The following is a 15,903-nucleotide window of genomic DNA, read 5'->3' as shown; positions in this document are numbered from 1 at the left end:
CCCTTGCTTTCAACCAACTCCTCCTTTCATTCATCAAGCATTACTCAATATGTCAACCGTACATGGCATTAAAAGAGATGGATGCTGATGGTGATTTAGCTTGGATTACTATCTTCTGGATCAGTCATTAGGAAATATTGCTGAGTATTGGTAAGCAATTAACAATGTTATTATATAGAGGAAAATACACCTGTAAATTAGACTTATGAGTTTAACTATAGCTGGGAAACTCTCTGAAATACTTGACTGTGTATTGCGATTGCATGATATGAAAAATGACAAGCATGATATACAATATGTACCACCAAAAATAGTCTTTTATAGCTTCAGAGTTCAAAAACCAAAACTTGGAAAATTCTCGAAAATGCTTCAGGGCAATACATATACAGTAAAACAGACAGAAACCTATCATTCTGAAGTAATTCAAACAAACTTTGCAAAAATTATAATGGAACTAAAACAATGTTAACTAATATTAATTCTCAGGAACAAAGCTTTACACCATCTTAGGTGCAGTCATTGTAGATTGTTGAAGTAGGCAATCATCCCACGTGGGTCAATGAAGAACAGCAATGCAGGCATCAATAACAAAGAGAGAGCATTGCTAAGAAATAAAGAACCCTACTATGACCTTCAACTGCTTCTAGGAAAACTCACTCTAAGGACATCATAGCCTTATCTCCCATATTATAAAATTCCTATAATTGAAATTATCAGATTATCCTCGACACATGTCACATAACCAACATGTGCAAGAGGAAGACAATCTATAATAATGTTTGCACTGTTGAAGATTCTGCTCATACAAAGACATCAACAACAATTAAATGTCAATTGGCCTGAAGTCAAAGGCTGTCCTTATGTTGACACTGATGATGGTTTTTAACCTTCCAAAACATCTTTTCATAAGTGTAAATGATATGTAAGAAGTATCTAAAGCCATGGCCTCAACATGGTTAGGCCCTGGATGCCATGCAATTTTATAATAATAAAGTTCTTTTTGTAAACTGAACTGCTTCATCGAACAGTTATCTTGTTTTGAAGGCACGTGAATGTCCTCCCTTTGAAATTTTAATCCAAAACTCTTGAATACCAAATGATAATAATAAGTAAATTCAACTTCACAGTAGGTTAATTACCACAGTCTTATTTAACTAAAATGAGAACTCCAAAACAAGAGAAAGAGACTATATTAAAAAGATGATTGGGAATTGCATTGAAACCAGTCAGGCAAAGGGTTCTGATATTATGCATTGCCTATTTCCCTTTCCACAAATATTGTCTTGCCGGCAGAGCAAAATTTTATAACATTTCTCCATTTGGGCATTCAGTACTACTCTACACCACTCTTCAGATAACACCTCGCTGAAATAGAGTGACTGACCAGAACAGTTAAGATTTAGAGGGTGGTGGAGATAGGTGGCAGGAAGGAAGGAAGGAAGCATCCTACCAATAAGCAGAATTGCAAAGAAACCTACATTTCTAGACAACTCAAAGAAAAAATGAAAATATGTTTTACCAAACAAAGAGAAAAAGTAATTCTGGTGAGTAATTAAAGATTGCAAATCAATCCTAGAATTAGAAATGATCCGGCTCAGAATTCATTTGCAGGCTGCGTATTAAATTCAAGCCTTGTTGAGAGTTCTCTTGCAAAAGAGGCATTGGACCAAATAAACCAATTTCCTTTAGAAAACAACTCTATCTTTCAAAAATCTGTGTTCTTTTCCTATTTTAGTCTAAGGCTCGGTAATAGAAATCATTGTACTCCCAACATTTACTGCAGGGCAGTATGAGATAGACTTTTTGTCAGCTTCCATCAATGACATTTCCCTGGAAGGTTTATAACGGTTATACCAGAGACCCTCATTGGCACAGTAGATGCCTAGCTTTCTCAAGGAGAAATGTGACTCACTCATTAGCTGACAATAGAAATTAAAGAGGGAATTAAATCAAAAGAAGAGGCTTATGAATTTGCCGGGAACAGAAGTTAACCTGTAGATTGGAAACATTCCAGAACTCAGTGAAGGAGGTCAACAGATTTCATTTTTTTAAAAGCAATAGAATGCAAGAGTATAGTGGTGAGAGGCATAAAAAGGACTGTAAGAGTTCCTCTAGGCATCCAAAAAGAAAAACACCAGCAGTTTTTACTAACCTCTGTAGGGTCTTGTGGTCTGATGCCTTGCAGCTACCAAAATGCAAAAAGATGCAGCCAGACAGGACACTCTTGATGGTGCTCCTGTCGAAAGTTGTTAGGATGGGGGCTGGGAGCCTTGCATGCTTCAAACTCCTCAGAAAGTGTAGACTGCTGTGCCTTCTAGACTAATGAATAAGTGTTGTGGGTCCAAATTAAATCACCCTTTATGTGTAATAAAAGTAATAATGTATAAGGGGTAACCAGTGGATGTGGTGTATTTGGACTTCCTAAAAGCATTCAGAAGTGTTCTTCATAGGAGTTTGGTCAATACGGTGAAAGCATAGGGAATTGGAGTAAATACAATGATACAATATTGACTGGATTGAATGGTTTGAAATGGACAGGCTGTAACCACTGGGGTTCTGTAGGATTTTGTGCTTGAGTCACAGCGAATTGCCATCTACATCAATGGTTTGGTTGAGGGCATCAAATGCCATGTTTCCACGTTTGCTGACAGGTGGGAAAAGGAGTATAGAAGATGCATAGATATCTTATGGGGACAGAGTCAAGAAAGCACAAGCTGAGGAAGAATATGGCAATTGGAATATATTGTAGAAAAAGGTGAAACCATCCAGATTGATGCACAAAGAAGTATTCCTTAAAATGGTGAGGTTCAACGTGATCTAGCTGTTCTTGCATACATGGAGGCTTAATAAATGATTTGGCAGGCAAATACAATGTTAGCCTTTAAACATGAAAGGATTTAAATGCACCAATAAGGAAGACTTACTATATAGAGGGCTTTGGGAAAGTTGCACTTACAATATCATGTACAGTTTTGGAATCTTTATCTAAGAGAGGATTCGTTACCAAAGAGAAAGTGCAGAAAAGATTTGGAAGACTTGTTCAAGCGTCTCTGTGAGATCAAATTGAGCTGACTGGGTCTATACTGTTTACAAAGTGAGAGAAATCTCATCAAAACTTACTAAGTTTTTATATGCCTTGACAGGCTAGATGTAGCTATGATATTTCCCCTGGCTAAGAAGTCTAGGACCAGGAAGCAGAACTATGAGTAAGGACTAAGCCATCTATGACGGAAGGGAAATTTTTTCACTCGGAAAAGATGGCAAAACTTTGGAATTCTCTACTCAGGAATTATGTGGAGGCTTAGTCATTCAGTTCCTTCAAATCAGAGAAAGATATACCTTTGACTATTAAGAAAATCAAGGGAAATGGTGACTGTGCACACAATGAGGCTGAGGCAGCTTAGCCATGGTCTTCATGAAGACTGGGCAGGCTCAAAGACCGGATGGCTTACTTCTGATTCTACTTGTTATCATTTTCTCAACTGCACCACTTTCAATCTACTTTTAAGTTAAAGGATAAAAATTCATGGGTAAATGATCATGAAATCACTATTTCTATGAAACAGTAATTTTTCCACTTCAAGCAGTGAATAACTTTGGAGGTAACATTAGAAATTTATTTTTCTGTGCTTCACATTGAGCATTTCTTAGATCAAAGCAAGAGTTTGAATCGAAACATACTTATTGAAACATACTGTACAAAAATTATCCTTGGTTTCCTATTCATAAAATGTTGCACTTTTAGTTTTTTATAACCAGAACAGCGTAGTGCTCATTTCACTTCTTAATAAGTTTTATGAGTCCTATATTAAATATGGCAATTATTCCATTGCTTTAATTGTTGGATTATTCAATCTCTTTCATAAGATGACATAACTCATTACCACTTTTTAAGGTCTATTTACATGCAATATGTGCAAACACACACAGACACAAAGCAAGAGTAGAAATGCAGAGTGGACCTCAGGCTACGTCCATACTAGACTGGATAATTTTGAAAACGCCGGTTTCGCGTAAAAACGATAAGCGTCCACACTAAGCATTTTAAAAAATACCTCTGTCCACATTAAAACGGAGATTTCGGCGAATCTCCTCCTACTGCACATGCGCAGGACACATCTACCGTAAACAAGCAACATGTTTGGTGTCGAATCTCACCATGAAAGACTTTGTGCGTGTTTGTCCAGTTACAGACTAGAAAAACTTAAACGACGGACAGCTGTTGGCTCTCGCGCTGGAGGACTTAAAACTAAAAAAAATACTGGAGCGTATGGAGGCAACCAACAGGGAGTTCACTGACAGTATGACCTGGTTGACAACGAACATTGAAAAACTGACTAAATCTGTTGCATTAATAAAGCACCTTGTTAAATGTGTAAAACATGTCTGCTTCAGTATTGTATTTCTATATAATGCTACATTAGGCAGTTATATATCTATTGTCAGAGAAGTACTTGGATAAATAGGTAAACCACCTTCATACAAGCAAGGACAGAAAACAGGGCAAAGTGAGTATACTTATTTATTCAGTAAGTTATGGGTCAAAGTATTTGATGAGTACATTTCTAACTCTTCTGGCTTCAGTCTAATTGCCGTCTGTTCTGAAATTGTTAGATTGTGTTCAAGAAAACACCCCATCCACACTGCTCTGCCCAATCCAGTGTCTGGAGGGTGTTTCAGAAAAGCTCTGCTATCGGGGGAGGAAAACGCCGTTTCAGTGTGGATGGAAGGTCAAAACAAAGAGAAAAAGCTTCGGTTACGGATTTATCCGGTCTAGTGTGGACGTAGCCTCAGTCCTCAGACTCGTCAGAAACTTGAATGTGAGAAGTGATTAAGACCACATGTCATTTGTAAATGTTCCAACTGATGAAATTAAGTGAGAGCTGATAACAGTATTCACCCTAGAATTAATCACTGCTCTCATTTAGAAGTCATGAGAGAAAGAGATTTGCTTTACTAACTAAAAGAGAAAGCAAAATTCAAGAGAAAGGAATGCACATCTTGACAGTTTATATTATTCATTCTCAGCTTGTGGGCAACAGAGAAAGAGCTAGTGTTTATTCACCACACCAAGCTGCCAAGGAGCTGGCAGTGGCCTCTGCCACAACTACAATTGCAAGAAAAGGTTTGTGAACCCTTTGTAATTACCTGGTTTTCTGCATTAATTACTCATAAAATGTGGTCCGATCTTCATCCAAGTCACAATAATAGACAAACACAATTTGCCTAAACTAATAACACACAAACAATTGTATTTCTTGTCAATAATGAGTACACCATTAAAACAATCACAGTCTAGGTTCAAAAAAGTATGTGAACCTCTGAGGTAATGCCTTCTACAAAAGCTATTTGAAGTCAGGTGTTCCAATCAATGAGATGAGATTGGAGGAATGGGTTGTAGAGGTAACCTACCCTATAAACAACACACACACCAAGTCAGGTTACTAACTGAGCCTGCTCTTCTCAAGAAATATCTCTTTATGTGCACCATGCCTCAATCAAAACATCATTCAGAGGACCTTAAAAGAAGAATTGCAGAGATGCATCAACCTGGAAAAGGCTACAGAAGTATTTCTAATGACCTGAGTGTTCATCAGTCCACAGTAAGAGAAACTGTCTACAAATGGAGGAAAATCAGTACTGTTGCTACTCTCCCTAAGAGTGGGCATGCTGCGAAAATCACACCAAGAGCACAATGTGCAATGCTGAAGGAGGTGAAAAAAAAGGTATCAAGACTGCAAAAATCTCTAGAACTTGCTAAAGTTTCTGTTCATGTGTCCACTATAAGTAAACCTCATCCCAACACTGGTTTCACGGAAGGACACCACAAAAGAAACAACTGCTCTCCAAAAAAAACTTTGCTTCCACAATGCTTCTGGGACAATGTTCTGTGGACAGATGAGACAAATGTTGAACTTCTTGGCAGAAATGCACACCACTATGTTTGGAGGATAAAGGACATTGCAAACCAATACCAAAACCTCATCCCAACTGTGAAGCATGGTGGAAGGTACACCATGGTTTGGGGCTGCTTTGCTGCCTCAGTGCCTGGACAGCCTGCAATCATTGAGGAAACAATGAATTTAAACTGTATCAAGACACTTTACAAGAGAATGTCAGGATAGTGGTCCGTCACTTGACGCCTAATAAAAGTTGAATGATGCAACAAGGCAATGATCCAAAACACAAGTAAATCAACAACAGAATGGTTTAAAAAGAAGAAATTTTATGCTTTGTAATGGCCAAGTCAGAGTCCAGACTTTAACCCAATTGTCGTGCTGTGGCATGACCTATGGCTATTCATGCAAGGTATCCCAGAAATATGGATGAACTGAAGCAGTTTTGTACGGAGGAATGGTCTAAAATTCCTCCTTGCCATTGTGCAAGTCTGATCAGTAGCTACACAAAAAATTTGGTGGATGTTTATTGCTGCTAGAGGAGGTTCAACCAGTTATTAAATACAGGGGTTCACATACTTTTTTCCAGCCTGGACTGTGAATGATTAAACAATGTGTTAAATAAAGACATTAAAAGTACAAATGCCCATGTGTTATTAGTTTAGGCAGATTGTATTTATCTATTATTGTAACTTAGCTGAAGATCAGACCAGATTTTATGAGCAATTAATGCAGAAAACCAGGTAATCGCAAAGGGTTCACAAACTTTTTCTTGCAACTGTAAGTAACTTACTACAGCACCTAAGAAAATGTTTGAAGATCAATCACATTGATTTATGTCCAGAATCATATATTAGGAAAACAGATTGTGGATGTTAGACTTCTTTTTCTAAAGCAGGGGCTCACAACCTGGGGTACACAAACCCATCAGTTAATGATAGAGATCCAAAAATAAAAAAGGTTGGAAATCCATGTTCAAAAGGTAAATGATACATTAGTTGGGTTCTTGTAACTACTGTATATGATGGCTTCTAATTATTCAGCTCTTTGTTTCCAATTTTTAAAAATTTTCTGTCATAATAAAACCCCCCAAAATGAGCCCAAATGGGTTTCAAATGTTCTCTTTAAAATATTCCTAAATACTTGTATGATATAGACATAATAAGAAATTGAATGCCTTCACCTCACTAAAATATGCACCCAATTTCTTGTTTTAAATAGACTTTTCAATCTCTGCCACCAAGAAGGAAAAGTGCAGCAAGTGCTTGGGAAAATAAAAGCCTCCACGTTTCCTTCCCAGTCACACTAAACTTTCAAGAATGTAATCGCCACTATTTCACTGTTGCTGGGTGAAATCCTTGAGACTGCCTGAACGATGGCACTGCAGGAACACCATGGTCACATGGCCACGCATCTGCACCTTTTCAAGGGCATCCAAACATGAGCTGTAAATGTGGATGTCAGCTATCCTCACTCCTGAGAAACCTTTTATAAAGTCCTATTAAAATAATGGCAATTTCTTAAAAGTATACTTCACAACAGATTTATCCATTACCTATCATCAAAGATCCCCAGAATCCAGTCCATGCCAAATTTACACAGACACTATTGAGCAGGAGGTACAGAAGCCTGAAGTGCCACAGTTGCTTCCCTTCTACCATTTGATTCTTCAACCAACCAGCAAAAGTCTAATTGCTACAGTTTAGCAACACTATGGCTGCAATGACCACCTTGCACTTTGGATTTCCAAAACACAGCTGCAATTCCTATGAACTAAAAACGCATACAGATGAATGAATTATTCATCGCAGAAACAAACCAGAGGAATGGATTCTAGTTCACCCCATGTTTCTTTCTTGGTGTTTGGTATCATAAGTGGTAGCAACTATGATTAGAAAGCAGGCTTTGTAAAACATGAGAAACAGGCTCACTGGCCTAGGAAGCTAAAACCTATTACAATTGCTCCCATGAATCAGCAGATGCACAGCAGCATCACACTGAAAGAGCAAAAGACTTACTCTATTGCAGTTTGTTACATCATTCAGAAACTTCTTACACGCTTCACACATAATAAACTACTTTGAAGTGCAGTTTCTATTATGCTGTAGGCAAACACCACATTTCGTATAAAACAAAATTCCATCAAACAATGAGAAGAATGATCAGCTACTTTTTAAGTATTGCTTATTGAGGAGAAAACATTGGCATGGCAGCTCTGAGGAACTGGTTCATTTCTTCAAATAGGATGACATAATCATGAAAATATATTTTAATTTAATCTTATAATAAAGGGCAAGATTACACGAACATATTTTTAGATTATATATTCAAGTTCTATAGCTGAAATCATATCTACAATCTGCTGACACAATCAAAGTTGATAATCAGCCAAATCCACACTTTCCTTCAAAGACCAGCAGAAATGTCATTTCATTCTCTTGATATGTATTAAATGGACAGTCCTACGTAACTGGTCAATATTTACTATTCGGTTTCAAATGCCAGTAATATTAATTGTAAATCGGGGTATTATTGTCACATGTATGGGAGTGAAAAAAAGTCTTGCATAACATTCATGCAGATCCATTCATTACAACAATGCATTGAGGTAGTACAAGGTTAAACACTAACATATTGCAGAATAAAATGTTATAGATGTAAAAAATGCAGTGCAGGCATACAGTAAGGTGCAAGGTCATAGCAGGGGAGATTGTAAGGCTAATAGTTCAACTTATCACAATAAGACCATCAGGTCTGCTCCACTGTTTGATCATGGCTGAATTATGTTCCCTCTCAACCCCATTATCTTGTCTTCTCCCATTATCTTTGATACCCTTACCAATTAATTACCTATTAACCTTTACTTTAAAGCTACCAAATGGCTTGGCCTTCACAGCTGTCTGTGGCAATGACTTCCGCAGATTCGCCAACCCCTACCTAGAGAAATTCTTCCTCATCTCTGTTCTAAATGGACATCCCTCCATTATGAGGCTGTGCCCACTAGTCCTAGACTTACCCACAACACCCTCTCCACCTCCACTCACAGTAGGAAACAATTCAGTAGTATTATAACAGAGGGATAGAAGCTGTTTCTGATAAGTGCTTTCAGGCTTATCTGTCTTCTGCTCAATGGAAAGTGGGAGAAGGAAGAATGTCAGATGGCTGGGGTCTGATTATGCTGGCTGTTTTAACTAAGCTCTGAGAGGTGTAGACATAGAGAGGAGGGTGGTTTCCACATACTACAAGGAGAGATCGGACAAACTTGGGTTGTTTTCTCTGGAGTGGGGGAGGTATGATAGAGGCTTATAACATCAAAGGTGTAGAGGGACTTAGGAGTCCTTGTGCAACCTCCCAGCAGGTTGAGTCTGTGGTAAAGAAGGCAAATGCAATGCTTCATTTATTTCAAGGGGAATAGAATATAAAAGCAAGGAGATAATGCTGAACCTTTAAGACACAAGTCAGGCTGCACTTGAAAGATTGAAAGAATTTTTTTTTACTTAAGTAGGACATAGAATGAGAAGAGACATGATAGATGTGTTCAAAATCATTAAGGACATAGGATGCTGGATACCTGCTGCTACTTCACAACTAATCCATCATCAAGGACATGGGGCCATAGGTGGAGACTGGTTACGGAGAGATTTCAGACTAACATCAGGAAGCAATTCTCTACACAGTGAGTTGTGGGCACATGGGACAAACAGTCCGAATGGCCTGTTCTTGTCAAAACTTTCTAATGTTCGAATGAAGAGTTGAAGCTTCAGGCCGAGACCCTTCATCTGGACTGGAAAACAAGGGGGAAGAAGACAGAATAAGATTGGAGGAGGTGAAAAGAGTACAAGCTGGGAGGTGATAGGTGAAGCCAGCTGGGTGGGAGAGGAAGTAAGAAGCAGGGAAGTGACAGATGGAAAAGGAGAAGAAGAAATCTGATAGGAGAGTGGACCTTAGGAGAAAGGGAAGGTGGAGGGGAACCAGAGGGAGGTGATAGGCAGATGAGAAGAGAAGGGCTAAGAGGGGAGACCGAATGCAGAATAGAAAAGGAGAGAAGAGGAAGGGGGGAGAAATTACTGGATGTTAGAGAAATCAATGTTCATGCCATTGGGTTGGAGGCTACCCAAACAGAATACGAGGTGTTACTCCTCCAATCTGAGAGTAGCCACTTAGTGGCAGTAAAGGAGACTATGATCCGACATGTTGGAATGGGAACGGAGAGTGGAATTAAAATGGCTGGCTACCAGGAAATCTTCTGTATTGCGGACAGAGCAAAGGTGCTCAACAAACCTTTCCAAAGTTCTTGGCTCGAAATATTGACTCTATATTCCTCTGCACGGAAGCTGTCTGACCTGTTGAAATCCTCCAGCATTTTGTGTGTGTTATTCTGGATTTCTAGCAACTGTAGAATCTTGTGTTCTTGACTCAACTACAACAAAGCCAATGCAAGCTTGATGAACATCACAATTATCTTCTATCTGGGCATAATGTAGTCCCTTGGATTCAATATTAAACTCTCCAACTTCAGATAATTGGCTCTTTCTTTCTGTCATTTCAGAATTGGTCGCTTTTGCCTGCTATTAATATGACTCAGTATTTCTCTATATTTGTTTTGTATTTTCTGACTTCTGTGAATGTCCCACAACCTTATCATTCATAGCACATCAGCTTAATGGATTTTAACTTCTCCTTAACTCCCACATTATGTCTGCACTCTCACTCAATCAGATACTTTTTCCTTGCTCCACCCAATTCTCTCCCCATCTTCTACTAACTTGTTTCTTTGTCTCCCTGTTCTGATGAGGGGTTCTTGTAATCATTTCACTTTGCATGGATACTTTCATCTCTGACCTTAAAACCTTGAAATAATTTTGAGTTTTCACCCATTTTCTGTGGAACATGAGACCGAGAGGCTAATTGGCCACTGCTACTCTGTTCCAGTGTAAACAACTAAGTGATTAGCTAGAACAAAACAATTCACAATTTCTCTAGCAAAGTTGATTGGGTTTAATGGCCTCCTGTATGATATAATAGCTTAAGATTTATACAGTGTTGGAAAGACATTTTGTAAGTATAAATCTCGGCAATTTTATAATTTGAGTGGCATAAAAATTACCATTGTTTAGTAACCCAACCTCTATAGCTAGTTAATAATTATTTTGTGCCTAAGATAGAAAAAATTTACAGTGCGAACACCTTCAAATTAACTGGTTCAAGAATTTTAGAAAAATTAAGTGTTAAGTTGTGTCTTTCCTAAAATTAAAGATTTTTAGGGCAAAATTAGTAGCTTTTTTGAGGTTTCCATAAGACCATAAGATATAGAAGCAGAAGTAGGCCATTTGGCCCATCGAGTCTGCTCCACCATTCAATCATGGGCTGATCCAATTCTTCCAGTGTTTCCTGAAGATCTCCTCTATATCTTGAAGGGAAGTCGATTTAGGAGCTTAGAGAGAGTGCTGTTTTCACTGAAACATTGAGTAATTCACACTGATTGCAGGAAAACATCAATTCAAAAAGACTAGTCCAAGTAAAATAAGTTCTGACTTTTTTGCTATATTGATTTTCATCCATTTTGTCAGATAATACATAATATAGTGAATTGCAGTTTTAAATTCTTACAAAATTACATAAAATACAGAAAATATTCAGTCTGTTTAATGTCAACAAAGATGTGACTTGAAAGATAGAAAGAACTTGAGATTGCACCTATCGTGTACTCTGCTGGAAAAGTATGGATCAAGATTCAACAGTGGTTTTCAAATGGGAATTAGAAAACTATTTTGAAGTTTAAGTAGCTGAAGTTAAAATAGTTACAGGTAATAGCATAAAAAAGAGTAAATGGGATTTCTCCACAGAGATAATACAGACTCATGTGGGCCAATCGACTTACATCCATCCGAAATGTAACTACAGGTATATAAATTTCATCTTTTAAAAATGACTTAAATGCTTCACTCTGAAGAACACTAATACTCCTTTATTGTGCCTGCTTACAACTTGGACACAACAGATTGTTTTATTTCCATTTATCGTCTATTTTTTAAAAATATTCCGAACTTGCTCAAGTCTTCTGTGCAACTCTCGAGAAGCCTTCATTCTGTGAAGCACATGCACTAGGCTAACATCAACCCAATGAATGATATTTGGAATACATCCACCTCTCACCATCACTGTTAGACTCTTTTGGTAAGTTAATTGGAGCATGAACAGTTTTTTCCCCTCACTTCTTTACCAAAAGATAACAAACTTCGCAAAGATGGACAATTATTTTGAATACCACACAAACATAAAATAATACTTCTAAGTCACGTGCCTACAACTCCTGTGCCTTTAGTTACCATTTCAGAATGTTTTGAATGTGCACCCGCTATTTAACATACATAAAAATCATTAAAGCTGAATGCAACTTTAGATCCTATTACACTTGCGATGTACCACAGTGTAAACAGTTATTCTTGCGGCAGCCTCAGGAGATTACATTAAGTTCACAAAAGGCCAAGTTGCAAGTAGTTTGTGGAAGTAATAGGCTTACTGCTCTGACTTATCTTTTCTTAATTCTACATCTCCATGGATGACATACTTATCTAATGTATACAAATCGTCTAAGTAGATTTTCATGTGTTTTTCACAAGTTCACAGAATCTAAAAGATTATTATAGGCAAAACATATTTCCACACTTAATAACTCAATTTGGTTATGAGACACTTTCATTTACAACTGCAGTATATTGCTTTTCATCATTTATTGCTTCAATCATAACTGAGCTGCTCCTCCAATGCTCATTAGATATAGGAGTGATTACAGCTGTATGTTGATCAAGTGGCATCTGACCCAGGAAGAATTGGTGACAGCTAGATGCAGACTATGTACTCAGTATTAAATTTTCCCAAATGACATATTTTTTAAAAAAATGGTACCCTTTTCTGTCCTGGATACCAGTTAATGCAAAATTCAATTGTGCTTCATGGTTAAATCCCCATTATAATTGTCTGTCGGCAGAACAGGTCCTTAATGAGAGTTAAGGGACTTGACAAAAGTGGGTTTCTGTGACCATGAAACTAAGGATAAGTATCATTGCATCATATAACTATATCTCTGAACGTTGATTGATGATCATCAACTTGAAATTGTTAGGGTGTCTGTAAGGAGTTTGTACGTTCTCCCCATGATGACGAGTCTTTCCTCCAGGTGCTCCGGTTTCCTTCTGCGGTCCAAAAATGTACGAGTTAGTAGGTTAATTGGTCATTGTACATTGTCCTGTGATTAGACTAGGATTAAATCGGGGTTTACTGGATGGCGTGACTCGAACAGCTGGAAGGGCTTATTCGGCGCTGTATCTCAATAAATAAATAAAAGTACTTTCCATTTGGATATCTGCTGTCAGCAGCAAGAATTATGAGGTCAGAATTTCAAGTTCCAGGACACACAGAATAAATTCCCTCACTTTAAAAATGACTTTTTTTCCTTCTCCTTTAAGAGAGCAAGGCAGCAAAAATTTCTGTCCCCTTTGTATATGATTGCTCTTGGAGTGCAAACAGGTGAGATGTTGTGTTCTGTTCCTGTCCAATGGAAGTTAGATTGATACCACGAAATTTAACTGTATTTGTGGGACGGGAATTTCTTTTGGACACATTGGGCAATTGCAAAGCACATGGAAAGCACGTAATGGATATACTACCTTACTTCATGTTTACAATAAATAAGGGTGAAAATCAAACAAAATGCAAAAATTGCTGCGAGCTCAATATCATGTCTTCCACAGCCATTCTATGTGATATTTACACTCTAGAATACAAGCATTTCCCTTTTTCACAACACATTACCCTAAATGAAGCTGTTTCACAAAATAAGCATTCTGATTACAGAAATTTACAGCAACAAAACATATTGCTCAACTTTAAAGTTGTACATATTTGGAACAGCCTGGAGGAAACGGTCCAAGGATAAAAAGTACCAGCTGGTCACAGCAACATTATACGCAGGCTGGGAGGTGAGTGTCTGCTATCAGACATATTAGAAAGCAAACCCTTTAAACTATTCACTACCATTGAATTCAGAAGAAAAGTTAATCCTCAGGCATTTTCACATTTCTCTGTTCCGAACACTTAATCTGTTCATTGAATACATTCAAACAAATAGGGAAAGGGGCAGAGTAGTTCAACAAGGACTAAATTAAATGATTAGATATAAGTTTATTTAAAGAACAGCAATGTGGACCAGAAGAGTAATTAATAATAAAGATATTGTAACTGGTACTGTAGAAATGGAACCGAAGAGTGTACTTGCAAAATGTTCTATGCAAACACCAATATTGAAGTCACCAGTCCTCAGCTGGATTCTAGATAGATTTGTGGAAAAGGTTTTCTTACAAAGAATTAGCATCTGTAAGAGAATATTTAACTTTTATGGTGATTTTTGTCTTACTGGGAGATCCAAGGATATAATTCAGGACGAAAAACACAAAAACAAAATACAATTCTTCCCCTTTCTTTTCCGGTCCTGATGAAGCATCTCAGCCTGAAATGTCCACTGTTTATTCCCATCCATAGTTGCTGCCTGATCTACTGAGCTCCTCCTGCACAATGGGTGCATTGCTCTAGATTTCCGTCATTTGCAGAACCTCTTGTGTCAAAGAATTTAAAACTTGTATATTATTGAGACTCACATAATGCCAAGACATTTCAGCCTCTGAAGTACTTTTGAAATGTTGCCAATATTTTGCTTGGAAAACGTAATGGGTACTTTGCATTAAAGGGGGTTCTACATTTCACAAAGTTATAATAATAACCAGTTGGGACCCTATACAAGGAACTGCAGATATTGGAATCCAGTGCAAAAAATAAACTGATGGAAGAACTCAACAGGTGGAGACAAAGGGGTGGCTGATGCTTTGGGTTGAGAACTCAGAGTATAGAGAGGAGATAGCTAGTATAAGGATGTGAAAGGAAGGGGTGAGACAAGAGCTGGCAGGTGAGAGCTGAAGGATGGAATGATTGGTAGTCACAGCAATCTGGGAGTGGGATGTATAAGAGAGTTCTGAGAAAGAGAGATCGGTTGGTAGATGACTGGTAAGAACGCAAGGCAAAAAAAAAGATAGACAGATAGAGGAGGAAATGGGGAAGGACAAAGACTTGTAGGTGATAGGTAGAACCAAATAAGGAAGGGATGATGGACAGACAGGACCAGGCAGGGAAGAATTTAGGGTACGTGAAGCAAAGGAGAAAAAAATGCAGAATCCTACATTCCACTCCCCTCTCTTATCAGATTCCTTCATCTCCAGCCCTTTACCGTTCCCAGCCGCCTGGCTTCACCTTTCATCTTCTAGCTATCCTTCCTCTCCCCCTTCCCACCTTTTTATTCTGGTGTCCTCCTCCTTCCTTTCCAGTCCTGAAGAAGGGTCTTGGCCCAAACCATCGACAGTATATTCATTTCTGTGGATGCTGTCTGACCTGCTGAGTTCCTCCAGCATTTTGTTAAGTTGCCTTGGATTTCCAACATCTACAGAATTTCTTGAGTTTGATTAACGGATAGGAAACAGGTCAAAACTGACTTTTATATGTTAGCAATGGTGATCCAAATAAGTGAATAGAGTCCAGATTTTGAGAGAAAAAAAATTTATGGCCTTTATTCGAGCTCAAGGCTTTAAAATTGGGCCAATCTGTCAGTATTAAACACAATGGAGAAAATAAAGCATACAGCAACATTAAAACATCATTGGTAATGGATGATCTAATGCTCTCGAACTGTACAAACAAAATATACCCTGTAGAAGCCACAAATTATTTGTTGCCAGCTCCAGTGATCTTCAGTAGCAGACAGAACAGACATTTCACAAGAAAAAAAAATGGGGAATTTGGGAATTTGTTAAAAAATATCATCAACTCCCTTATGTTTTTCTGACTTGTGCACTGTCAAGTACAGTGTTTCAAAAAACATTAAATATTGTTAGACTCTCTTTCAACAATTAGGCTTGACAGTAATCTACAAAGCACAATAGAAATGTACATTACCAGC

General features: G+C 37.9%; 1 protein-coding gene across 12 annotated transcripts in view; it reads right to left on the bottom strand.

Moving 5' to 3' along the window:
- Window positions 1-15,903, bottom strand: part of LOC140736843 (CMP-N-acetylneuraminate-beta-1,4-galactoside alpha-2,3-sialyltransferase-like) — a 542,908-nt gene that overhangs the window by 137,413 nt on the left and 389,592 nt on the right. The window contains exon 11 of one of the 12 annotated variants that reach the window (XM_073062832.1): window positions 11,553-13,093. The exons of the other annotated variants lie outside the window; for them this stretch is intronic. Coding sequence (XP_072918933.1) covers window positions 12,977-13,093 — 117 coding nt within the window. The 3' untranslated portion in view covers window positions 11,553-12,976. Of the gene's footprint in view, window positions 1-11,552; window positions 13,094-15,903 lie in introns of those variants that run through there. 12 annotated transcript variants of the gene reach the window in all.

Source organism: Hemitrygon akajei, chromosome 12 (genome assembly GCF_048418815.1).
Source record: "Hemitrygon akajei chromosome 12, sHemAka1.3, whole genome shotgun sequence".
In the NCBI taxonomy this organism is placed as follows: Eukaryota; Metazoa; Chordata; class Chondrichthyes; order Myliobatiformes; family Dasyatidae; genus Hemitrygon; species Hemitrygon akajei.
Note: the sequence above shows the minus strand (reverse complement) of the source record. Positions and strands in the feature narration are given on the sequence as shown.